At 39.2% G+C, this 27,977-nt stretch overlaps 1 protein-coding gene across 4 annotated transcripts in view; it reads right to left on the minus strand.

Annotated features, from left to right (window-relative positions):
* The window catches only part of ARHGEF10 (Rho guanine nucleotide exchange factor 10), a 2,254,368-nt gene that overhangs the window by 1,877,710 nt on the left and 348,681 nt on the right, over positions 1–27,977 (minus strand). For all 4 annotated transcript variants that reach the window (XM_044073505.1, XM_044073484.1, XM_044073499.1 and 1 more), the window contains one exon: positions 22,242–22,351. In XM_044073505.1, coding sequence (XP_043929440.1) covers positions 22,242–22,278 — 37 coding nt within the window. In that variant the 5' untranslated portion in view covers positions 22,279–22,351. The remainder of the gene's footprint in view (positions 1–22,241; positions 22,352–27,977) is intronic.

Here is a 27,977-nt window from a genome sequence, read left to right on the forward strand (position 1 = left end):
CCAACCAATTGGTTAATGACAGTTATAGAACTATAGTTGTATAAAACAAATTATAAAGTCTAGGAAATCATAAATGATGAAGTCATTTTTTTAGTTATATTACATTCAAATTTGAGTATGGAATACCAATATGGAAACCTTATACAAAAACAAGCATGAGTAAACTGGAAAGAGAATAGCAAAAATATATCAAGGGCATCTATGGATTTGAAATTTTAAGTAATTGTGAAAGACTGAAATAAAATTGTGTCATATAGATATTTAAGAGGAGAGCTTATTCCGATATATAGGGTAGTACCTCTAGAAAAGTTAAGGGTTATCAAAAAGTAGTAGAGAATCATCAGACAACCTATACAGAAGATTTGGGGTCTGAATGGAGAGATGATGGGGTCTGAATGGAGAGATGATAAGTCAGCAAGCAAAGGACCGTAGTATTGCTGAAACTGAATGAATTCTCAAGTCTTGGTGAGTACCTTCGTGAGGTGGACCCTGTTTTTTCACAAAATCTCACCAAGACGACACTGATATATAAACTGTATTTATATACCATATATCATGGATAGAAGTAGGTTAAAAATTAAAAAAGATAGCTGGGTGCACAAGACCCAGGATTAAAAAGTGCCCAATCCTGGTAGGCGCACTGTTGCCAGAACTGGAAAAAAATGACAGTGTAGAATCCTCAAAATATGGAAACATTCCTACAATGGGGCTAGGCCAGACTCAGGGGGAGGATGTCCCCCATGTTGTAAAAGGAAGTAACAGTCCACAAAAATTACAAAAACTGATAGGCCAAAGAAGAGTTATAAAGATAATAGAGTGGACTATTGAGGATAAGAAAGAAATTATGTATTGTTATTATTATGCAAAAAGCCCAAAATTTCCAGACACAAGATATACAAAAAGATTAAGAGAGAAATTAGAGGAAAGAAAAATACTTCTAGAAGAAAAACTGTCAAAAGCTTCAAATAAAAAAATATGTTCATTAATATAATAGATTTGTGAAAAACAGTATATAGACCAAGAAAATTTGATCTGTTTGGAAAAAGAAGTATCTGAGGTAGTGCAAAACTATAAACAATAAAACCTAGAGATTTTTGAAAAGTATAAAAAGGAAATATGGAATAGGAAAGAAAGAGAGATTTGATATGGTGCAATGTATATGCAAAGGTGAAAGCCAAATTAATCAATATAAAGAAGGTAGCCCCAAAGATATTCAAAAAGAAATACAGGCAAAGGCATCCAGATATGGAAAATTTCACAATAAAAATAATATCACAAAGATTGGATGTAGAAAACAAGATTAGTAAAGTAGAAGTTAAAAAATAGAAGTTGAAGTTATGGGGTGCCTGTAAAGTGAAGGATTTGGTGTAGAAGGTCTAACACGGGTTACATCACAGCATGATGTAGGGAGTCCTCAAAGTAAGGAGAAGCAGGAAAATCAGGAGGCATCTGGAGGAGAAATATGGACATGGGAAAGAAAAAGGGATTTAATATGGTATGATAGTTATGCAAAGGAGAAAGCAAAACTAATCAATACAAAAAGAGCAGCACCAAAGATATCTGAAAAAAATACAAGCAAAGAAATCTGGACATGGAAAACTTTACAATACAAAAAAATAAGACAAAGAGGAAAAGCAAAAAAGGATATTAGTAACGGAGAAGTTAAGGAAACAGAAATTGAGGTTATGGAGTACCTGCGAAGTGAAGGATTCAGTGTAGAAAATCTAATTCAGAAAGCATCAAAATAGGATAGCACAATGGACCTCCAAATTAAGGGGAAACCACTGGAACAGGAAGCAACTGGTCAGGTGCCAAATGAAGATATTTTGGAGCCTTCCACAGTAAAACAGGATACATGTTCACTTGAAGTTGGACAGCAAGGGAAGGAACAGTAAAATGTGGAAATTCTGATACAGTCAATGCTAATGAGTGATAGGCCAGTGACTTCCCATATGACAGAGCACAGGATGAAACTGAAGACAATGTGCCACAGGAAGATGCTATAGAGCTTTCTATAGAATGCCCACAGGAAATGGAAGACAAAAAATGTGTCTTTAGTTTAGAAGAAAATAAGCTAAGAGAAGAGTTGCTTGATTTAATAGTGATAGACATATTAAGATCAATGAAAGAAACAGACTGCAGAAGGTCAATAAAACCCAAAAAGTCAGAAGTTTGATAAAACAAATGAACACAGTAATTAAGACTGTTCATAGAAATCCATATTTTATAACAGAAGTAAACAGGATATATTGTTGTGCAGTTAAATTAATAACTGATAAAGTTCTACCAAAAGAACACAGGGTAGTGAGGGAAAGGAAGAAGAGAAATTGAATATGATCATGGAAGAACTGAATAGAGAAAACTATAAAGCAATTAAGGCAAGAAGTGTCACTGTTAGAAGAGTATAGAAGAGGGATCAGATCAATAAAAATACTTAGAAAGATAGACGTGATAAAAGCAACGCGCAGTATTAGAACAGATCAGGATCAATCGTGTACTATCGCAAATAACAAATTAAAAATCTCAGCACAGATGGAAAAACTTAGAAGATACACAGATAAATATAAAGGAAAAGTACAAAATAAGCAATTTATTGATGACCCTAAAAAGTTCTATAGAGAATTGGGAAACAAGGCAAAAGGAACTGAAAGACCATCAAAAAAAAAGAAAAATAGATACATTTTGGAGAAGTATTTATGAATATCCTGTAGAACATAACAAAGATGCTAAATGGATAGAAGAAGTAAAAGAAAGAATAAGAAGTTTAAAGGTATGGGATATGAAATGGGACGAAGTAACAGCCAGAGAGAATGAAACAAAGTTAAGAAAAGCCAATAATTCAAAAACCCCAAGCTCAGATGCATACCTAAATTCTGGATAAAAGCATTAACGTTTGCACGAAGATTTAGCCATGAGTAAGAACTATTTATATGAACACCCTGAACAGATGCCAACCTGGCTAATAACAGGAAAAACAATGCTCCTACTTAAGAGTGAACCTGCACACTACTCTAAAAATTATTGCCTTCCAATGAAGTATAAACTATACACTGGAATTTATGTAGATAAAAAACTCAGTTATGGCAATAGATCAAAAAGGGCAATAAAAGAAAGTCATATGGAACAAAGGATCATTTGTTGTCAAATAAAATCATAGTGGAGAACTGTAAAAAGGGGAAGAATCTAAATATGGCATGGATTGATTACAAAAAAGTATTTGATAGTATCATCCCATTCTCATGGATAAAAGAGTGCTTAAAAATATATAAACTACAGCCTACACTGATCGACTTCATTACAGTGACCATGAAACAATGGCAGACCACTATGCAATTAAGCCATGACAAAGGACAAATTATTATTCAAGGGATAACAATTCAAAGGGGGATTTCCAAGATGACTCTCTGTCACCACTGCTATTCTGTCTTGCCCTTAACCCATTAAGCTGTCTACTTAACAGCTTAGGCCATGGCTATAATTTGGCTCCTAGAAAACAACAAAGTGTAAAGACTGCTCACCTTTTCTTTGTTGATGATTTAAAACTGTATCATCAGATGAGGAACTGAAAGCACAACTGCAGACTGTCAAAACGTTTTCAGATGATATAAGAATGTCATTTGGCCTTGATGAATGTGCAAAAGTAACCTTTAAAGCAGGAAAACTGCAGCACCAAGAAAACATCAGTTTGGGACAGGAATGTAATATAAAAGAACTTGAGCAAGAGGGAGTGTATAAATATTTGGGAACTGATGAAGGATCAACAATAAAACATGAACAAATGCTAATAAAACTTAGTACGGAATAGTTTAGAAAACTTAAATTAACCCTGAAAACAGCGTTGACATCTAGGAACAAATCCAGGGTATACACCAATTTGTTGTTCCTGTCCTAACTTACAGTTTTGGAGTGACTGACTGGCACCAAAAGGTGTTGGATAGATTAGACAAGAAAACAAGAAGGGTGCTTCATGCTCACCAAATAATTTATGAAAATCAATGCATACCAAGATTGTATATTCCCCGTTCCGAAGGAGGTATGGGCCTCCTTGTAACTGATTACATGTACAGATCTGCAATTGTGGGACTGCACACATATCTGTTTACCTCACAAGACCCAAATGTAGTGAAAGTTTTGAAACATGAGGAGAATAAATCTAAGATGTCTTCCCTGCTTAGTCTAGCAGAAGCATATTGATGTCAAGCAGGAATGGGAAGGGAAATGAAACCACAAGTAGATAAAAATCAGGCAGCAACTGAATGTCCCCCAAAAAAAACAAAATAAAGAATATAAGGTGAAGGACCAGAGGAGTAGGTAAGAAATGTGGAAAATGCATAAATATAGTTGCAAGTACAAACATTTTCTGGAAGAACCTCATGTTGATCAGAATCGAATGCAGAAATGGTTACAGAGAGGTGAATTCAAACCAAGACATGAAAGGTTAATATTGGAGGCCCAAGAAAGTGGGCTATGTACACATTGGTTTACAAAGTCCATTGAACATGTGGGAGAAGCACACAAATATAGGTTTTGTAAAACAGAACTGGAAATAACTGCATACCTCCTTGCTGGTTGTGACATACTAATGGCAGAAGGATTGTATACTGAAAAGCATAATAATGTGGCAAGACTGTTCCACTGGGGATTGTGCAAACATTATGGTACTGAAGTGGCTGAAAAACACTGAAAACATGAGCCACAAAGCATCATAGAAAATGAAGAAGTTTACATCACATGGGATCATCCATTACCCACAGTTCAAAAGATAGAGGCTAGAAAACCGGATATAGTAGTGGTCCATGAAAAGAAGACAGAAGTAGCACTGATCATTGAAATCGCCACACCCAGTGACTACAGTGCCTTGCATACAGAGAGACATAAAGTCATAAAATATCAGGATTTGCAGGCAGAGACGAGAGCAATGTGGAAGAAAGATACCCAGATAGTTCCAACAGTAGTAGGAGCAACATGTCTTATAAAAAAGACTCTACAATCGTATTTAGATATGTTGTCAATACATGTGACTCCATATGCATTGCAGAAGGAGTCATTACTGGGCACACAGTGGGTGCTGCGAAGAGCATGTCTGGCTGACATCAAAAATTAAAACAATACTAATTTCATTAACTTTAATCGCACTTTGATTTAGGAATGGGCTCCATTCCTGTCATGCTATTAGAAACCCAAAGGGTTTGGAAAAATTAAAAAAGATTCTATAGGAATGAAAAGTGTACTAACTGGCTCTCTGAGACAGCAGCTGATCCACGGAATAGACTACCAAATTACATTAAAGAAAGCACTAGTTTAGATATTTTTAAGAACAGCTTGGACACATATTACGGGAACAACTCTTCGGGTATATTGGCAAGCTAGAAGGCCATTAATGCCTGTTCTTGAAATAATTGTATGTAAGTATGTAACCCTCCATCACTGGGGCCCCCCTCTCTGGTGACTTGGATTCTGCACCACCACCTCCCATCTGACATTAAAGACAGCCCCTCTCAGACAACAATCCCCACTAAAAGGAATACATGGGCTGACAGACCAGGGGAGGGACTGATGATCTGTAGGTAGCAAAGGCAAAAATCATTTTAAAAAAGAAACACTGCTCATTAGTCTTCTAGTTTAATGAGGTCTTACCTCATCATGGCTAACATGTTACTGAATCACAAATGGGCGTGTCACATTGGAACTTAGCAACTTTAATGAACGCCCAGGAATGTGTTGTTATAATACTGCGCACTTCTGTCTAAAAGTATGGATTTTAATGTTTTTAAATACTGTAGAATAAAATGACATTAAAATGACTTTTCTTCTTAGAAGTTAATATGAGCTGATCTGCACCTTTAAACATAGTGGCAAAATCTGTGGACATTTTGCAGGAAAATGTTCTAACAGCATGTCCTAAAAAATTGGTGAATACATCAAACTCCTGGAGGTACAGCCATTTATATACAGGGGCCAGAGAAAAGCAAAATCAGTCAGGATTCGCAACAGCATTACTGAAAATGGTTAAGTCTAAGATGGTTAAATGACGGCTGTAGTAAAAAGTAAGGACAGTCTGCATATAAAGTTAGCCAACAGTGAAATAGTCTTTGTTTTCTTTGGAACACAGACGGCCAATTATTAGGAAGCTATTTACACCATTTCAAATCTGAGGCACTAATAACACGATCTTTGTCTTAACTTTTAATACCTCCATATTCCCTTTTAATTATGGGTGCCAACAATTCATGGTTTATAGCTCAATAGCTGGAATTTCCCCCACTGGAATTTATGCTAAACTTGTCTTGAAGTTTTACAGTCTTTTTCAGTGGTTGCTGTTTTCGGTTTGATTTATACAGGATGTTTGCATGCCATCTCATTGTTTCTCTAGTTACCACCAGCTGTTTCATTCATTTCAGCTACATCTGATGTAAGAAATCTTTTTTTAGTAAGACATTTAACCTTTAACTGCCTCTTTATCAAATCTAGCACATATTTTGCAGCTTCTCAAAGAGATGAGATATGTTCCATTGCATAACATTAAGTGAAATTTGATTTTTACTGCTGAAGCTGAATATGACATGGCATATGACACTAAACGGTTTGGCATTAATAGAACTGTCACCTAATATGCTCTTAGCTTTGCTCATCCTTCAGAAGGGAAGGTGGGGTGGTCTGATCAGGGAGGGCAGGTCTTGAGACATGGTTAAATTTGCCAAAGAATTATTTTCTTATGTCATGACAGTATGTCTGTCAGTGTAAAAAAATAAATCAAATCTGAAACATTTTTTTCTTCAAGATTCAGAGTTAGCATTCGATTACTGCTTCTCCAACCACCTCTTATTTTATCTGTAGTATGCAAACTGTCCTACTACTAAATAACTCCCTTATATTCCTTTCGTACATGAACAGCTTTGAAACTGCAGACACACAAATTTTATGGTGCACTAATAAAAGTGTCAAGCTTTATAAGAGAAGTTTGGCTAAAGACAAAACTAAGGTGCACATTATTACAACATGAGAGAACCAGTTCATCTCTGCTGCACTAAGAATTTATTTTTCAAAGTCATATCAGCAGATGGCTTACACTTACAGTCTGGTGGGTAACAGAGTTAATTGCTTAGATTTTTTTTTTTTTTTTACAAAAGAACATTCCTCTCTTTTGCTAAGAAGGACTTCATCTGCATAAAACAAAGGTGACAGTGTTGTTAGTTCCCAAGAAAATAAGTTTATGAGTAAATAGAATATCTATGACCTCTGGCCCTTGTGTTACTCTCAACATGACAGGTGAGGAGAAGAAAAATGAGTCTCCAATTCTGATCATCATTCTCTTGTCAGTGAGGTCGTTGTAACTATTCAAGATGAGTGTCCTACGTTCCACAGTTTTAGATCTCTCATTAACACTGAATGGTTTGTCATGTTAAAAGCCCCCAGATACATGAAGAGGTAACTAAATAGTTTATCCTAGAGTATGCCATTGCTGACTGCATCAGTGTTGATGAATACGACTGCCAGTATTGTAATTTTCTTTAAAGTTATGTTGATTTTTGGAATATTAAACCATTCATTACTGTGAATGAGTTAACTTGGACAACCAATAAAGCTTCAGTGATTTTGGATAATAAATGATGTAAAGAAAAAGACCTACAACTTATAGGTTTGATGATGCCACATGACCACTGGGCAATGAGGTAATGTAGGTAACATTCAGCCAGTCACAGAAAATATAGGTTGTTAATACAAATCCTCAATGCATGAGACCAGGAGCAAGAAGATGCATCAGGAGGAGAAGAAGCTTCTGGAATTTAGGGTGAAGTACACCTTAAGCAGGTAAGCACTAGACTGGTAATTCTTCCAAGTAGCTTAGCAACTTTACCAATGTTCAGTTGAATTAAGAAAGTGTAGTCCTACAACAGGTGACTAGGACAGTAAACAGTGCTGGTATTGGCAATATCGACTGTATCACAGGGGAACATATGGACTCCTGGAAATCTGATATAAAGACGAATGCAGTGGTCCAGTTATTACATGGCATCTACCATTATCAGTAAACTTTTAGAATTCCTTATGTGTCATGTGATGAGGTCTGTCTGGGCACACATTTTTCTTGGCAGAAATATTTTTGCTCCTTTACTGTTTCATCTTAAGTAGTACAATTTATTTCAACTCTGTCAATGCACTTCATCCACAGGAAGCCTGCCCCAAAGAATATCCTCTGTTTGAAAAATAACTTCCTCCCTTTACTACAGAGATGTTATTCTTCCACCGTGACAATGCGATCATTCATTGTCCTTGGGCAATGCCTTTTAAGCACACAACCTTTCTCCTGCATCCTGCCAGTAATAAGCTGTGTAACTGTTGCATTCATCTTCCTTATCCCCCGTCTCAGTTCTTGTAATACTCAGTGTTTTAGAAATGAAAAATGGCTGCTAAAGTTATGAAGGATACAAGATACTTAAGATATGATATTCTCTGGGAAAACTGTAAAGTTAAATTTCTGCATTTAATGTCATTGCTTTGTCTTCAGAAATTGGCTTGGATATCCATAGAGACGGAGGGGTAGGATAACAAACTCTTCTCACTAATGACTGTCTTTCTCAGTGGGAGTAACAGGAAATGCTGGTATGGGTTGCCCTCTGGCACAAATTGCAGCTAACCTAATAGTGTATGACCCTGAATTACTCAGAGGGGATACGCAGACAGCAGACATTCTGCATTAGTGTGAAACTGTTTAACTAAACCCCTGTCAAGTGCAGGGGTTATAAAAAGACTCTCTGTATATAGGAGAAATTGTAGCCCTGGAAACTCTGCCTTAATGATAAATCATTTAGAAAGATTTATTCTAAAATGTCAGCATGCCAAAGCATCAAATAACTGCACATACCAAAAAACGTAATGAGCTCACATAAAAGTACAGTTGTGTACCTACCATAAATGTAGATGTTCGAGTGTATTCACTGTTGCAGTCATTACTCTTGGGTTATCCTGCTGGCAGGCTACCCTCAGTCGGCCAGAATTCCAAAGTCTAGGTCCGGCATTGTTTGCTGTTGCCTCTTCCCTGACGTCAATGCACCAGGGGTATAAAAGATGCAGCCAACGCCATTTTCTTCAGTTTTTCTTGCCCCAGATGTCAGGTGCCCCCAAATTCGTAGGCTGAAAACTATGCCAATAAAAATGCATGCAAAACAATAACATTTCCATCATCTACAAGCAAATACACCAAATAGGTTGTATAGGACAGAGAAAAAAAAAGGGGGGGGGTGGGTAACCTGGACTGCAACAGTGAATACACTCGAACATCTACATTTATGGTAGGTACAAAACTGTACTATGTTCATCGTATTTCACTGGTGCAGTCATTACTCTTGGGTTGAATCCCAAAGCTGAGGAAGGGTGGCTGGGCTAAATAGGATTAGGAGAGGCCATGAGGCCCTGCAGAACTGCAGTGGCAAAGCCTGCTGTGGACTTAGAGTAAAGAGGTAAGTGGTAGTGCTTTGTGAAGGTGTGCACTGAACTCCAAGCTGCAGCCTCTAAGATATCTTTGGTTGGTACTCCTCTGAGGAAGACTGCTGTGGCTGCTGCTCTGGTGGAATGAGGCCTAATGCCCTTAGGCACTGATTTGCCATGTTGAAAATAGCAGAAAAGGATGCAATGGCCTATCCATTTAGAAATAGTCTGTTTTGAGATAGCCTTTCCTTGTGATCCTGCAGCATATGACACTAAAAGTTGCTCAGTCTTTCTGAAAGCTTTAGTTCTGTCCAAGTAGAAGCGTAACTGCCTGTGTATGTCCAAAGAATGCAGAATTTTCTCACCCTTGTTCTGTGGATTAGGATAAAAGGTTGACAAGTGAATGGTTTGGTTAAGAGCCACACTGGACACCACCTTAGGCATAAATGTAGGGTTTGTCCTCAGAGAAACCCTGTCTGGATGAAAAATTATGAAAGGTTCCACAGCCATGAGTGCTTGCAACTCCAAGACTCGCCTTGCAGAGGTTATTGCTGGGAGCAGAGCTGTTTTCCAGGATAAGAATTTTATATCTGCTGTTGATGCTGGCTCGAAAGGAGGCAGTGTGAGTTTTTCCAAAACATAATTGAGGTTCCAGGCTGGAAATGGTGCTCTCCTTGGAGGCCTAATGTTTTTGGCCCCTCTGAGGTACTGCCTTATTAAAGGATGAGAGAAGATAGGTGTTTTGTATTGTAATAGGCTGAAATGGCAGAGGCATGAATTTTAATTGATGAGAAGGAAAGGCCTTTGTTCAGCATCTCAGTTAGGTATTGTAAAATTTGAGGGATACTTGGTACACACGTGTCAATGCCTTGTTCCTGGTTCCAAGCACAGAATCTCTTCCATTTTTCTGCATAAGATTTTCTGGTGCTGGGCCTCCTGGCCTCCAAGATAACATCCATAACAGCTTTTGAAAGAGGAGTGTTCTGAATGGCTACATTATCCGCCATGCTGCCAGATTTAAGGTCCTGAGTTGGCTGTGCAGGATCTGATTGTTTTGTTGGGTCAGCAAGTGAGAAGTTTGAAGCAATATCCATGCTGGACCTTGAGACAAGCTCTTTAGGATTGGGTACCAGTGCTGGTGTGGCCAGTCTGGTGCAATCAGTATCATTTTTGGCTTTTCTTGTCTGACCTTTAGGAGTATCCTGTGTAGGAGAGGCAGTGGGGGAAAAGCATATACCGTTAGATTTTTCCAGCTGAATGATAGGGCGTCCACTTTCCATGCTTGCTTGTGCTAAATCCTTGTGCAAAATCTCTGCAATTGGTAGTTGTGAGGGGAGGCAAATAGATCTATGTCTGGGCATCCCCATTTCCTTATTATCATGCTGAAGACTTGTGGATCCAGTTTCCATTCATGGGGATCCATGAGGTTTCTGCTTAGTTCATCTGCCAGAGTATTTGTTTTTCCTGGCAGGAATTGTGCTTGCAGGTGAACTTGAAAAGCCAATGCTGTGTCCCATAAGGTCATTGCTTGTCTGCAGAGGGGGTAGGAATGTGTACCTCCCTGCTTATGTACCACATGACCGTAGTGTTGTCTGTCTTTATCAGTAACTGTCCTGGATGAAGCAGGTCCTTGAAAGCTGTCTGGGCATTTTGAACAGCTAGCATCTCTTTTTGATTGATGTGAAGATGCATTTGGTTTGCAGGCCATGTGCCCTGAAAACATTTTCCTTCCATATGGGCCCTCCAGACATAATCTGATGCATCCGTTGTCAGTGTCTGTCTGGCTGTGAGTAAACTGAACGGCAGATCCTTGTTGTGGTGAAAGGCTTCTGCCCACCATCGAAACTCCTGTTGCAGGCAGGGAATGAGTGCAATTACTGTCTCCAGCCTGCAGCAATGCTGAGTCCAAACACTTTTTAGGCACCAGTGTAGTTTCCTCATATGCAGTCTGGCATATGGAATTAGTAGAATGCAAGATGCCATGAAACCCAAGGCCTGCAGGATTTTCCTTGCAGATAAGTTGTTTTTTGTTGCCAATTTCTTGAAGTAAGTAGTCAGATGCTTTTGCTTGTCTGGCATGAGATAAGCCATCTGGGCAGTTGTATTTAAGCTTGCACCTAGGAATATTCTCTCTTGAGAGGGCACTAGTTTTGATTTCTTTTCATTTACTGTGTACCCTAGGCCAATTAGTAATCTTTTTACAAATGCCAGATGCTTCAGAAGAATGTCTTTGTTCTCTGCTTGAATTAGGCAGACGTCCAAGTAGGGATATATTTGAATTCCTTTTTGTCTGCAAAACGCAATTACTGGTGCCAGGCATTTTGTGAAGACCCTGGGCGCAGTAGATAAGCCAAAGGGCAGTGCAGAGAATTGGTAATGCATTGAGCCAGCTATGAATCTGAGGTATCTTCTGCAAGATTGTCTGATTGGGACATGCAGGTATGCCTCTTTTAGGTCCAAAGTTACGAGCCAAGCCTTCTTGCCCAGCATGGGCAGTAGCTGCTGTAGAGTCAACATCTTGAATTTTGGAACTTCCAGAAACGTATTTAAAATTGACAGGTCCAGTATTGGTCTCCAGGTTTTGTCCTTTCTGGGTACTAGAAAAAGTATGGAGTAAAATCCTTGCCCCTGCTCTTATTGTGGTACTTGCTGAATGGCCTTCGTGTCCATGAGGGCTGTAATTTGTTTTTGTGCCTCTGCCCATTGATTGTGTGGCAGGTCTGGCATACCTTTTGACCTTGGCAGGGTGTGAAAATGGAACCTGTAGCCTTGGGACACTATGTTCAGGACCCATTTGTCTTGGGTAATCATTTGCCAATTTGATGAAAAAAGTGCTAGTTTTCCCCCTAAGGGGGCTGCCAAAAGAAAAGTGCTTGGATCCAGTAGAGGAAAGTCATTGGGACTGTTTCCTGTAAGGTTGTGATTTGTCTTCTCTGCTTTTGGAGGTAAGAGCACCCCATTGTTTAGGCCTGTATGAGCCTTGGGGCTGAGATCTGCCTCTGGGATGCCTGTATCTGCCTCTTTGCGGTCTGCCTGACACTGGAAAGGACCAATTTTTAGAGGGCCAGTTCCTGCTAAACCTGGGTGGCTGCACCTGTAAGAAATCCTTGACTGTCTGCATGGATTTTGCTTTATCCTCCATTTTTTTTCAACACCTCTTCTCCTTTAGTACCAAACAAAGTATCATGCTGTAATGGTGCATCTAATAATTTTGCTTTAACATGATCAGGCAGATTCTGTTCCTTTAACCAAGCATGCTGTCTAATAACAGAACCTGTAACAGCGGCCCTGCAAGAGGCCTCCAGTGAATCATAACCACATTGCAAAGTATGCTTTCCCACTTGTTCAGCTGCATGCAATAAATCTTGCAATTCCTTGTTCTCTGAACCTTCAGTATTTGTCAACAATTTCTGTTTAAGCAGTGACATTAAATATTGCTGATATTTAAGCATATGAAACTGACAATTTAAAGCCCTTACAGCCAGGGTAGCAGAAGTGTAGACTTTTTTCCCCCATCTGTCTAGAGCCCTAGAATACCTATCAGAGGGGACAGGGTTTTTTGCAGTGGAAGCTTTAACCCCTTTGGGACCCTGAGATATAGTTTCTGGGTCAGCAGTGGGGTTTTTATATAGGAATTTATGAGAACCTGGGACCCTGTAGTACCTGTCTGGCTTAGCAGGTGCAGGGGGTAGAGAGTCAGGGGACAGGCCGGACTCTGAAAATACATCATCTACAATGTCCAGGACAGGTGGAATAGCAAGGGGTCTGTGCTGAGGAAGTAGCAGAAAGTCTCTGAGCCTTTTCTTAGATTCAGAATAATCTTGGCTCTCCCAGTGGAAATGTTCCCTCATGGTATGCAGGGTTTCCCCAAAAGAATAATCCTCAGGAGAAGAGGCTGAAGGAATGGATTCTTCAGCATCAGAATCCTCATAGGGAAGCATGGAGTAATCCTGTTCAGAAGAGGAATCGGAGGAAATTGAAACCTGATTTATAGAATCATACTCTGTCTCTTGCCTAGGCCTCTTATCAGGAGGGGGATGGGATCCCCTGATCAAACTAATTAGGTCTTCGGCCATTTTGAGCATCTGTTTTTTAGGCATGGAAGTCTGAGAAGGAGAATGCTGTACTTGTTTCTTTGTCTTTAGAGCTGCTTTAGTCTTTGAAGCTGAAGATGGCTTAATATATAGTTGTGTAGGTCTGAAGATAGCCTCAGAAGCCGATGCCTGCTCAGCGGCTCCGGACCCATCTGAGGGAATGATTTCCGAGTGTCCAATAACTGAGTTTCCAGAGGCCCAGTCGGCTCCACGTGGGAGTCAGAAGCGGCCTGTGGCTCTGAGGTAGCGGGTGCCAGGGAATGCGAAAGCGCCTCACTGAAAACCGGCGAACCGGCGACTGGCCTAGCAGAGGCTTCGTCGTCAGTTTTGGACCTCGGATGCCTATCCTTTTCCTTGTCCTTGCATTTTTTGTAAACTCCGGTTGTCGGCTGGTCCGACGGCATTATATAATTAAATCTTCGGCCAAAGTAGTGAAATGCAAAATCGAACTGACGCTTAATAGTGCATTGGTTAAATCTAGCACAAAACCGACAGCTAGCAACGTTATGATCAGGGCCTAGGCAAGGAATACAGTAAGAGTGAAAATCCTTATGAGGTATTTGCTTCCCACAAGAAATACAATTGTTAACTTTTTCTGACATCGGTCTGGAGCAAGAAAAAGTTTCCCCAACGGGGTACTTAGCTTTAATGAAGATTTCAGTTCTGAAATTCGGATTTGAAAATCTTAGGAGTCGGCCGACCGGCACTTGTGAACTGCTTTTGCTTCAGGCACCGCACGGCAAGAAAGACTGAAGAAAATGGCGTCAGCTGCATCTTTTATACCCCTGGCGCACTGACGTCAGGGAAGAGGCAACAGCAACCAACGCCGGACCTAGACTTTGGAATTCTGGCCGACTGAGGGTAGCCTGCCAGCAGGTTAAACCAAGAGTAATGACTGCAACAGTGAAACACAATGAACATCATAAGTAAAATGTCAAATATGTCAAATATGTAACACTTGGACACATTAGTCTGCAAACTAATATTTCTGATTCCAAATCCTTCTTTTAAAGGCAGCAGCTCTGGTCTACTGAATCTAAGATATTTACATAATTTAGATATGATTTGCAACTGCACTTAATGTTTTAACCATTTCAGTCTTAAAAAGTGCTTAACACTCAAATGTTCATTACGGCTGAATGTTATAGGACCCCTTAGTGTGGTTTATCACTCTTATTCTTTAACCTCTAATCGAGAATTAAAAACTGTATCATCTCTTATCAGGCTATCTTAATTCTTGTACCTCAAAATGAAACTCTGGGAAACCTTGACAGCGCAGAGCATGTCTGATCAATGTTTTTGCATGAACTTCATGCCTAATATCACTAAGACATTCCTTTATTCTAACTTTGTTTCCTTTTCATTTATTCTACTTATTTACGTATTTATTTAACATTTGTTTACCAGGAAAGTCCGACTTGGAACAAAGCCAATTTTCAGCAGAGGCCCGGGGAGAAATGCTCCAGACGCATGCCTTTGTAACGTGGGAGGAAACCAAAGCACCCACAGGAAACCCATACAAACGCAGGGAGGACATGCAGACTCCATACAGAAGGCTCCCCAGATGAGAACCGAACTAGCTTTCTACATTTATTACAGCAGGTCACAATACACTACCCCTGATGTATTACATACATTTTCTGTCACACAGTAAAGCCTACCAGAGCCAGTACGTATAAGCACATCTATAATTTTAGTAACATTGCAGTTATGATACTTATTTGTCCATAACACACAGACAAAAAATGAAAACGAATGAAACTATATTCCTAATGTCTCTGCACTATTTGTGACTTCTCTTTACTTATTATACTTTTATTACCTTTCTGTATCTCACTTCTTCCCATATTCAGTTATTTTCTTAAAATTCCTGGCTCTTTTCTATATATGCTTAGGTTTTTCACCTATCGAGAGTGAAACTTTTGAGGCAGCCATCGGACTTCTCCAGTTATTGCTTACAACTTCCTAAAAAGGCAGACACTTTGATAATGACTATGCAGATGAAATTCTGTGTTGCTTACCCAGCGTAAAGGAAAAATAAATCGTTAAAATTAGCCTGATTAATTAATCAGGTGGGAGAGTGGTTTGCAGCACAATCAGTCGAACAAATTGAGAAGAAAAAAGCACTAAATAATTTTAAAGAAGCACTAAATAATCTTAACTATTTCCAAGCTACTTTTTCTCCATTATTTTTGAGTGAGTTTTCGTTAGTTCTTTGCAAGACTTCCATTACTTCCCTCTTCCTTTGTGCGCTTGACATTTGTAGGAAAACCAGTATAGAACACTGATTAATTAAATGGGCTTAGTTAACTTAGCCTGAGATTTTCCACCATTAAACACTGTTTTATTTAGCTCAGGGGTATAAGATCAAAGCCCACTGCATAGGATATATGGAGGGCTTGCCATAATATAAAGAGCATTCATTGATTTAATCCTGTTCAACTGATGGTGGTGATGGGATTGTGGTTCTCTGAAAAGTGGCACATCTGCCTCATCATTAAGATTTTCTGTCATCATGACTATAGATAGCTGCCTAACAATTTAAGGGTTTCTTCTTACAGTAAAATCACTTTCCAGAATTTTGTCTGTTTCCTCCAAAAACTGAATTTAATTACATTTTAAACAACTAATAATTTAGCAATTGTTGTGCCATATAGGCCATTTAAACAAAACATGCAACAACTCAGACATGTATGTACTACCCCTAAGTTCGACATTAGGTCTAGAGGACTCATATTTATAAAGTACATATTTGTTACAATGTAAGGGAATATAGACAAAAAACATATGATGATTATGTATTCTATGTTTACAAGATTTAGTTTCCTTAAATCATTAATGCAATTGGTTTCTGAACTTTTCACATATCCCTTGAGAAGAACACAGAAAAGGGAAAAAGGACACAGTAATTAGCTGCAGGCAAAAAAATGTAAACAGAAATATTCCATATTTATGATAAATATAATCTCTTTAGTTTATATGCTGTCCTTTAGCAATGAGTGATTCTCATAATTCTGGCTGCTTATAAAAGAATGGCACTGTTAAATACTTTATAGATTCCCCACCACCTTCACAACCAATCAGACATAAACCTGGCCTCATACGCAGCGATAAGCTAAATAAAATAGTTACTATTAATAGCAAAGGTTGTAAAAAGAAGCAAATATCAGCATTACACAACTCACTAACAGCGATTATACCAAATCAGAGCTCAGACAGCTAAGCACCTAAGTTTCATGCAGTCCTAGGTCTTTCAGGATACAGCTAGTCACTCAAATTCTCCAACAACATGTTTCGCTAAAATTTTTTGAAATTTTTTTCATTAGAAAAAGAAAGGCAGTCCATAAAGCCTACCTTGACCTTGCAAAAGCTTTCGACACAATACCCCACTCCGGTATTATAGAGAAACTTACCAGCTTAAATGTAAACCCATATGTCACAAGATGGGTTGCAAACTGGCTAAAGGACAGAACCCACAGGGTTAGAGTAGCTGGCGCCATGTCAGACTCCAAGCCGGTCACAAGTGGTGTCCCACAGGGCTCAGTCTTTGGCCCCCTGTTGTTCGGCATCTACTTCTCAGAAGCACAGGCTAACATAGGAGGACTATGGCTGACAAAGTTTGCAGATGACTGCAAACTGGGAGCCATAGTGGAAAGTACATCGGACACAGATATCCTTCAGAGGGGTCTCACGGAAACTGATAGCTGGAGCCAGAGCCATGGCCTGAAGTTAAATGCCAAAAAATGTATAGTCATACCCTTCGGGAAAAACAAGGTAACCCCAAGCTACCATATAGGTGGCAATCCACTAAGCACAGAAGAGGTTATCAGGGACCTGGGGACCCAGGTTGACAGTGGCCTTTCTTTGACACTCACATTGCTAAAGTGGTTAGAAAAACCTTCTACATTGCCCACCTGATCATGAAGGGATTCACATCCAGATCAAGTGAGGTCATTGTTCCCCTGTACTCTTCACTTATCAGACCAATGATCGAGTACAATGCCCCATTCGGGATGTATCTCACCCGACACCTGCAGCAATTGGAGAGACCCCAAAAGTTCCTCACCAAAAGGATAAAGGGACTCCAAAATCTGTCATATGCTACCAGACTGAAGAAACTCCAGCTCTATTCAGTCGCATACCGTCTGCTCAGAGGTGACCTGTGCCTGACATACAAGGCCATGTCCAACCCGGAATTAATGGACATGCTCCACCTCAAAAAATCCAAATCTACCAGATCCACTAGAGCAAGTGACTTAAACCTTAGCACGGATATAAATAGGACGTGCTGGAGGGATAGATTTATCACTCAGAGACTCCCTATGCTGTGGAATAAAATCCCGGTCCATGTGAGGCAGAGCACCTCGCTGGCTCTGTTCAAGAGAAACCTTGACCTGTGGATGGGAGATCGTAGGTTTATCCCGGGAATCATCTCTGTGTCACTGCTGGACAGAGGCACAACAAACTAATGAGCACAGTATTTTTTAACATAAGGGGTGGCGTAAGCCACAAAAACTCTGGGCTAGGCTTATAAATGCCTTAGGGCAGATAGCCTAGTATAAACCTATGAACCTATGAACCTAAAAAAGTAAATGCCCTACTGTACTTATGACTAGCACTGTAAGAACAAACCATCTGGTGAAACTTAATAGAATGGGAAGAGGCCAAGAATACATTTGGACTGCAGGCCAAAGACTGCTTTCACTATCAGGGACTTTTATCAGAGTATAGCAAAGAGATATGGATAGGGGCATCTTAAGTGAGAAAACTTGCTCTGGTAGAGCTTTTATTTGAATCTAGAACTGAAACTAGTGTGAAAAAAAGGGATAATTAGTAGGACATATAAAATATTGCATGATAACAATGGGAATCAATAAGAAGAGGGTAGAAAAGATTGGGAAGAGAGATTGGATAAGCAATTTGCAAGTAAACAATGGGAGGCCATATGTATGGCTCAGAAGTATGCAACAGATTCTAGATTTCTGTTTAGGACTGTTTGCATAGGTATTTTTATGCCTCAAGCAGACTCCTCAGAATTTTTCTTGAAGTAAATGGCAAATGTTGGAGGTGTAATGGGGACGAAAGAGGTAGCTGGGAACATATGTTCTGGAATTTTAATGAGTTGGCAGCCTTTAAAAATCCCCTAAAGAGTACTCTGTGGGAAATATTGAGTGAACAAATGGGTGTAACTAAGGAAATTATTTTTTTTAGCTGGAATACAGGATCTGGGTTTCTTTTACATAGTATGGCCTTGAAAGGTTTGAAGTACTGAATATTGTAACAGAGATAAAAGAAGTAGAACTGGGATCTTTAGAAAAGGGTATGATAAAATTACATAGAAAAAAATGGGAATTGTGGGAACAACAATACATGTAAAATAATGTTTTTGAAGAGAATTGAGATTTAAAGGACGTCAGGAATGGGACAATTTATATAATGCTGGATTGATGATAGTCATGCAAACGAATACACATGATATACAATGTTTGCAACTGTGAACATGTTAACATGGCTTATGCTCTTTTACATAAATGTGTGTTTGCCTATGTCTTAAGTCACAATTCAAAAAAGGTGTTTAAAAAGCATCTGGTAAAACTGAACAACATGTATTAGATGCAGAAATAAATATAAAAATAATGAGAATTAAGAATATCAAGTACACAGCACAGAAAAAATCTCCACGCCAAAAACTAGTAAATCCTCAGAAAAAAAAGAAAAGAACCTAATCTAGCAATGCCAGCTGTACTTCTTTGCAGGAGGCACTAGTATAATAGTAGCAATGCTCCTAGTTAACTTTACAACTTAAAACGATAAGTTATCTGCATTCACGTAGCCTACACTCCAAAAATCCTAAAAGAACCAAGAGCACAACTAGTATAGCCCCTTACAAAAGTACAGACCCCAATTCATGAAGGTTACCATGAGGTGTATACAGATTGTAACCTCATTGTAATGTTTCTGTATTCACAGACAGCCCTAATACTGAGGTTTTGCAATGAAAACATGCAGTACAGCATTGGACTGTACCTGCGGCCATGTTACATGATAACAAGGCAGGTCTAGGGAGAGGCACATGCTAATTAGCCATGATTCTCTACCCCAGAACCACCTCACAGAAGACATCTACACAATGAACAATTTACAGAATTGCTTTGCCATCTAGATCAGCATGGCCAATCCTACTATATCACGGCCCTGTGCAAGGCCAAAAGGCCATGATCAGCCACTACAGTAGAGGTGAATACCAGGGTGTTTAGAGGTAAGGTAGGGTTAGAAGGTGTAGGTGTGTGTGTGTTTGTGTGAGGGGCTGCATGTGTGAGTGCAAATCTGTCTGGGGGGGTGACAGCTGGGTAAAAGAAGGGTTATATTAGACAAGTGTGTGTATGGATGAATGGATGAGTGTGTGAGTGAATACAACTGAATGGATGGTTAACTGAATGTGTGTGTGTGTGTGTGTGTGTGTGTGTGTGTGTGTGTGTGTGTGTGTGTGCAACCTCCACAGTTTACTAGCATAAGAAGTGCTGATCACAATAGTTACCTGGGATTCAGAGGCATGCAAATTAGTCAATAATGAGGTCTTTCCTCATTGCGGCTAACATGTCCCTGAATCATAAAATAACATGTTGTGTAAGTGGGTCCTATTTAGCATAGGCTCTATGGTCTTCATTGTGGCAGTTAATGAAGCCTGGGAGAACTATTCCATCTGGCTACAGTAATGCAGATGTGTCTCCCCTTTTAAAGTGCGCCTGCAAATTGGACCAAACTTCACATAAAATGGAAAAACTGACTTGTGACAACTATAGTGTAATACATTGTTTTTTCATAGAAAGTTTTGAAATACACAGATCAGCCTCAAGTTGTAGTTTCAAAACCTATAAGGAAATTGAAAATTATGGTATGAGACAGATATAAGACTGCATTGCAGATGAGTAGGAAGAAGTAAAACCCGTTTTTTCCTGTAACAGCAACTTATATCCAAAGAATGGGAATGGCCAGACTAAGTATGTAAAAAGTGGCCCCCAAGGAATAGGAATGGCCAAACTAAGTGTGTAAAAAGTGGCCCCCATCTGCCTTTATATACTACATGTAGTTTGCTATCAGGATTTGCATTTAAGTTAATGCATTATGCTACTCTATACCTTGGCTTATGATAATTAATCCAAACCCATTTTTCCAACCGGCATACAGTGGAATTCAGTTGGAAGTAAATGACCAGAACAAAATAATAAACTCCTACTTTGGCTGTCAATAACATGCAGACCTGAAGAAGTTAAACTAAGTTTATAAAGTTACATTACTTGTTAAACTTTCTGTCCACAAAACACTGGCACTCAGCAGTTAATAAAAATAACACTGAGACATCTGTAACAGCTGAGAAAAAAAAAGCATTCCCTGCTGAAATGCAGTCTTCTGCCAACAACTCAAAACAACTCCCCAGTACTTCGTAAAGAAAATGGAAATACATTTATTACTAAAGCATCTAAAAAAATTTAACTGAATTTGGCAAAAAATGACATCAGCCATCAGTTATAACTGGATGACACGATTCAGAAGCATGATTTGCTTCTGAAAAGAAATATAAATGACGGTCTGCATATTGCAAACCACTGTAAAGTCACAATAGGTGGGTCATGGTAAAATGTATTACTTCCTGGAAAAAAGTGTTGCTCTTGGATCAGACTTTACTGTACATATGAACATTTTACTATATTATCCCCCAGCAATGGATTATAACTTAAATAATTTTCACATCAATGATGCTTGTAGAACAGCACTCCACTCCACACTGAGGTATATGGGTTATGCCACTACATACAAGCCTAAGTCACAGTTACAGCGACAGCTCATAACACAGATAACTTCAATATGACACACTGAATCATTTTGTTACCTTATTCCTATTATCATTAAAGCTTCTTTCAATTTGCATCCAAGCCATTGGTGATCACAGTTAGACTATAAAGTTACCAAATGTTACTAATCTCCTCTCACAAATCAGTACATGCAGTCCACTGCTCATCAGGATTTATTATTTATTTATTATTTTATTTGCAGTTGGTTTACCAGGATAGTCCATTGGGCCAAAATGAACCCGTTTTCAATGGAGTCCTGGGGAGAAAAGCTCCAAAAACAAACAAACTAGGTACATACAATAGATTACTAATGATAATTATACAAATATAAAAAGATACAAGCATTTCATTTCAATGGGAGGACATATGTATGCATTATGCTACTCTATTAGGATGTTAGGATGTCTTACAGTGTAGATACATGCACAGATAGAAGGGGTTAAAAGCTCTACATATGAATATTTTGATAGGGTTGAAAATGTTCTAAAATTTGTCACTGTATATCCACATTCTATGACAAGTCACAGAACAAGCTCTGAAAGTTATTTTTCCTGGTTCTTTGTAACATAACATTTTGCAGTGTTTAACTAGACTTCAATCAACTGTAAACATAAAAGCAATGCCATAAAGTGTTAGTTTCTTTTCTTTTTCTTTAATTGTGCAGCAATCATTATCTCATCTCTGAAAGTAGAAATACATCCCGTTTCTCAGTTTCAGGTTGCACTGTTCATAACACTAATACCATCAGACTGCTATATCTGTGGCTATCCTGTGCATATTGCATCAAATGGTATTAAATGCACTACTGGTGTTCCAGCTAGCAGTATGACAGCAAGAAATATGTTTCAAAAAGCATGCGACTTACCTTCAGGTGGAGGAGGAGGAAATTCTTCTTGGTCCATGGTGCTCTGACAATAATCCAACAACGTGCTTTTTTCCACTCACTGAAGTGCAATATTATTAATCAGTATAATCCTGCAAATAAAAACAGATGTTTACACATGTGCTTATGAACACAATAAAGTGATGCAAAACTGAGATGGTTACTTATAGGAACAATTAATAAAAAAGAGTTCATATATTTTATGTGTTCTTTGTTCTGGTGTGTGACTGCCAATCAAATTTCAAATATTAAAAATAAGAAAGAAATGCTATCAAAATGGTAATTTGCACTTTCTATGTACAGAGTGCATATGAAGGACGCAGGTTACCAGTACAAACAAATGATATCGCTGACACACACTCTCTCTCTCTCTCACACACACACACACACACACACACACACACACACACACACACACACACACACACACACACACACACACACACACACTCTAGCTAGAGCAGAAAAGTCACCCATTTATAATGTGCATTACCTCAGGGAGATTGGCGTAACAAAGGCAGTGAATCAGTCAAATTGTTTCTGATGTTACATTAGATAGTGAGGGATTTTACTAGCTTGTCAGGAGACATCAAATTCAAAACAAAATAGGGGACTTTTAGTTTAATAAGCTGTCAAGGATGTGGATTGGGATGTACTGCTTTTGTGAGCAATATAGAAATTATTGAAAACCATGGAGATTTTATGGATGTCAAGCAGTCGATCTGAAAAGTGTGGAAAGTAAGAGATGACATACAAGAGACAGTATCAAGAGACAATTCATTGCAACACGAGGGATGTGCATCAGCATTGAGCGTATGTGGGAAAGGAATAACTGCACTGTCTTCATAAGAATCATACTACTGAAAGGATATTATTAGCTCTCACTAGGGACTTGAACCCAAGACTTTCAGCACAGCATGCTAACATCACTGCCACTGGATCACCAACAGCCTCTCGACAGACATCTGTTGAGTTTTCCCCATGAGCTTTGGCCTTTCCACTAGGAACCCCCCAGCATGGTGATACACACACACACACACACACACACACACACACACACACACACACACACACACACACACACACACACACACATGAAAACAGTGAAAAAGCCCTCTACATACATATATCTAGAATAACAGAAGTGACAGTAACGAATAATCTTAAATCTCATTACGGACTCTAACTCAAGTCCTTCAGCCATTTTGGAAGAATGAAGACATTCAGTGTACTATTGGTTGTCCTGCCTTCCTTATACACTAATATTACCTCATGGATATAGGCCACAGCCTTAGACAAGACAAGCTAAAGCAAATACTCACAACATCATAAACAATAGATGTTTTATTAAGCTTCCAGATATGCACAAGGAAGCAGAGAGTTTGTGAGTTCCATAAAAAGTAAAGACACACACCTGCATTTCACAACTACAAACTTACAACAGCACCTGATGGCAATAAAGAAAATTTATTTTCACAGACTATGTAATGTACAACTTTTCCAGTTCTAAGTATAATGCTGCCTTGTTCTGGGAACAAGTTATTGGAACACGAAAAAGAACAGACAACAAATAAACTCATCCTAAAAGGCACCATAGGATCCCAAGTGATTCTGTTGTTCACAGCATTGTGCTCTCCTCTTAAATATTGTACTTGACTTAAAGCACCACTACAACAGAATATGGTAATAATGTAATAATTAGTGGATACCAGTAAACAGTGCATAAATATCATGAGACTACAACAGTGAACAAATATACCTTCTGAAAGACATACCTTTAGAATGCAGCCTAGCAAAAACATTAGATTAGAGCGTATCTGCATTAGCATTAGACTGAAACATCAAGCAGTACAAAGTTCCCCATATCAAGGTGTTCTTCATCTAGAAAGGCTTGTCTTTGGGTTATCATTATGCAAAAAGGGTTTCAGTAAATTACCCCTGGCAAACTGGAACCTGCCTCCTTACAAGAAATGAGATGAATTACGTGCCGGAACGTCAGCTGATAACTGCACCCCAAGTCTGCAGTCAATAGCAAACATAGATAATCAGACATCTAGAACATTAGACTGGATTATAGAGAGGTTCATACTAGGCTATCTGCCCTAGGGCATTTATAAGCCTAGCCAGAGTGTGTTTGGCTTTCGCCACCCATTTTAAATTAATTTTGCTATGCCTTTTTTTGAGGTTAGTATACTGTGCCTCTGTCTAACAGTGACACAGAAGTGATAGCCGGGGTAAACCTACGATCTCCCATCCACTCATCAAGATTCCTCTTGAAGAGAGTCAATGTGGGACTCTGCCTAACCTGGACTGGAATTTTATTCCAGAGTGAAGGGAGCCTCTGGGTTATATAGGTTCATAGGTAGATGCTGAAAAGGTGGTGCTCAGTTCTGAGCCCTGCAAGAAACCGCAGGTAACAATTTTACATTCACAGTAAGCTCCTGTGACTTTCACTACAAGGGTTTTGTCAAAATTAGCTACCCAATGCATTTACATAAAATTTTGCAAGCTTATCAATAATTCCTGCACAGGGGAATGTACTGAAAGACAGGCAGTATGAACAGTGTCCATTGTCCGTCGGTACAGTAACCTTTTCAAATGATTTTAAAAGGTTAAGGAGATAGGATCTGGCTTTGACAAAGACAAATATGTGTGGGTCAAGGGCCAGGAGGTTAACAATTTTTATATTTATTTATCTACATTTGGTTACAGAGAAGGTTTGACTTGGTCAATCAAAACCCTTTTTCAATAAAGGACAAGGAGAAAGCTCCAGTAACAAATTTAGTGAGAATAAAACAAGACATTAGAGCAAACTGTGTCTGTATTCATGAGCTCAATATGATGTACTCTATAGCTTTAAATATGTCTGGGGAGACTAATGGGTCTATAGTTGCCTGACTTTGCAATACAGCCACAGTTGTGTAGTGAGATTGTACCAGCAGGTCAGCAAGCCATTCAGGTTGAGACTAAGGAGAGGCTTAACAAGGATATATTTCACACTAATAAGTTAGCAATCCAGTACATTATCAGGGAAAGGGAACGTAGAAATTATGTTTCTTAGCTTTGTATATTACCAATTGGTAAATGGTAAGTTTAGAATTATGGTTTGGGGGAGAGAGGGAATAACTCAGACAGTAGATGTAGTAAACTTGAGCTAAATTTCTCAGGTACGACACTGGCTAATTCCTTGGAATATGAGGGAGTAATACTATTGTAGACAAAGTCAGAACACAGCTGGATATTACTTCTTAGCTTCCTGACATATTTGAAGAGATATTTCCAGTTACCTTTGGTGGAAGTTGTTACCTCGAGTTCATACTCAACTTTATACTCTCTAGCGGTACTTTTCAAGGTTTTTGCTACCCTCTTCTATGTATTTTTAAGGTGGGTAGACAAGGGATTTATTGCATGACTTGATTATTTTCTTTCTTTTGTTAAACAATTTATTGATTTGTGTAGCCCACTATAAGTGTGCACTCTGACATTTCCCATTATTTAAAGCAGATAGGGACACATTTCCCAATGTGACTACTTAGGTATAAGCAGAAATCACAGGAATAGGCAGGGTCTTTGGCAATGAGGTCAGTATGTGGATGGTTATTTTGCAATATACTTAGATCATTTAGGAGTTGTAAAAAGTCTGCTTTTAAGAAATTCCTAAGGACACTGGTATTTGTAGGGGAACCTTCATGGGGGAACTTTCATTGGTTTTAAAGGACAAGACAACAGATATGTGGCCAGGTTTAACTAGGGAAAGGGAGACACAGGGTAGGTACAAGAAGGAGCCACATTTGTGATACCAACACTGATGATTTTGGGGACTCTAGTGGGAAGACTGACAATTTGTTGAAGAGAGTTTGTATTAAAGTCCAGAAATTGCTGGGCATATTTGTTATTGGTGGTATAGGTTTGTAATTGAAGGCTGGGGGGGGGGGGGTAAAGTCACATAACAGATTACAGTTATTATGAACAGCAATTTTATGTAAAGCATTTAGGTAGCTCCACTGAATGCATGTTCATATGCAATTTAATATATTTCCTTCTAGAATACAACGCCCCATTTGGTATGTACCTCTCAAGACATCTGCAACAACTGGAAAGGCCTCAGAAATACCTCACTAAAAGAATCACAGGCCTAAAGCAGATGCCCTATGCTGACCGCCTTAAAAAACTCCAGCTATACTCTGTCGCATATTGTCTACTCAGAGGCGATCTCTGCTTAACATACAAGGCCATGTCAAACCCAGAGCTGTTGGACATGCTACACTTAAAGAAATCCCAATCCCTCAGAGCTACACGCTCCAGGGATCTAAACCTTGTCATCACAATAAACAAAACATACTGGAGGGATAGATTCCTGACCCAGAGACTCCCCAGACTCTGGAATAGATTGCCCATAAATGTCAAGCAGAGTGCCTCTTTGGACCTCTTCAAGAGGAACCTTGACGATTGGATGGGAGAAAGGAAATTCACCCCAGGGATCACGTCAGTCGCCCTGCTAGACAGGGGTCCAGGAAAGTAAATAATGTGGGAAGAAATAGCCAGGGAATTGTTATGGCTAGGCTTGTATAGGCCCTAGGGCTGATAGCCTAGTACCAACCTATGAACCTATGAACCTATGTTAGATACAAGCTGAGGCACAATTATGTAATGCATTTAAATATTATTACTTGATCAAAGGAAAAAGTTAAACATTTATATATGGCAATATAAAAATTAATAATATTTAGATGTGCTTGTCAATGTCAACAATACAATAAACACTTTTTTCTGTATGCTTTTTGCCTGCATACCCGTTGACCATCAAATCTCCCCCATCAGACTTGGGCACATTCATTTCTCTGTACTGGGTATCCTCAGCACAAAAGCAAGAGTTAACCTAATTAACCTAAGGGTCATTATCCAGGTAGCAGTAGTGGAGGTTTGCTCTCTCTCCAGCATTGCAACAAAGATGACATCTCTTGTAAGGTCCTAACCCTACCCTTGGTGGCTGACATGAGCACTTGCATCACTGCAGGGTGTCCTACACCCTCCCCATGTGAGTTTCCACCCACATGATACTCAGGACTACTGTCACCAGCTTGGGATCTCCATGCCCACCTTCCTAGTTCAGACCATTTGAAGCAGTACAAGCCAAATCTTGCATGGTGGCAGTCAAACAGCTGTCACTTTGCCGTAGCCCAGGAGGGGACATTCAGCATCAGCCACTCACTGATAACATTCCTTGTCTGGCTCTTCCAACACCCCAGCTGCTGCTTTAGCTTAGGTTATCAGGGCTTTATCCCTCTGCTACACAGATGAAGCCTACGAACACAGGAATCATACAAAGTGTTATGGCTTTATCATTAACAGCCAGTAAATTAGTTGCACTCCTTAACTCAGAATCTATGTTCAGTGATGCTAATATTTGTACTGCCTTTTCCCATGCTAAGCCATACTTGTTCATTTTCCTGGCAAAGTAAGCTTTACCACTTGACAAAAGTTATGACAATCCTCACGCATTGCTTTTATCTGCCATCATACTTTTACATTTTGTTCACAATATCAACTCCCATTGAAGCTCACTCTCTGGAATGTTCTCACTGGGTACTCTGGATAGCACCTCTTTGGCTCTATTTGGGTTACAGCCACAGCTGGCATCAGCACTTTGGGTGACTCTGCCTCTGCTGTTTTATATCTGGAGCTCTAGGATTTATGGTATCCTCACTGAAATACTAT

The sequence above is a fragment of the Protopterus annectens genome, chromosome 1.part1 (genome assembly GCF_019279795.1).
Source record: "Protopterus annectens isolate FY-2018-M chromosome 1.part1, PAN1.0, whole genome shotgun sequence".
Classification (NCBI taxonomy): Eukaryota; Metazoa; Chordata; order Ceratodontiformes; family Protopteridae; genus Protopterus; species Protopterus annectens.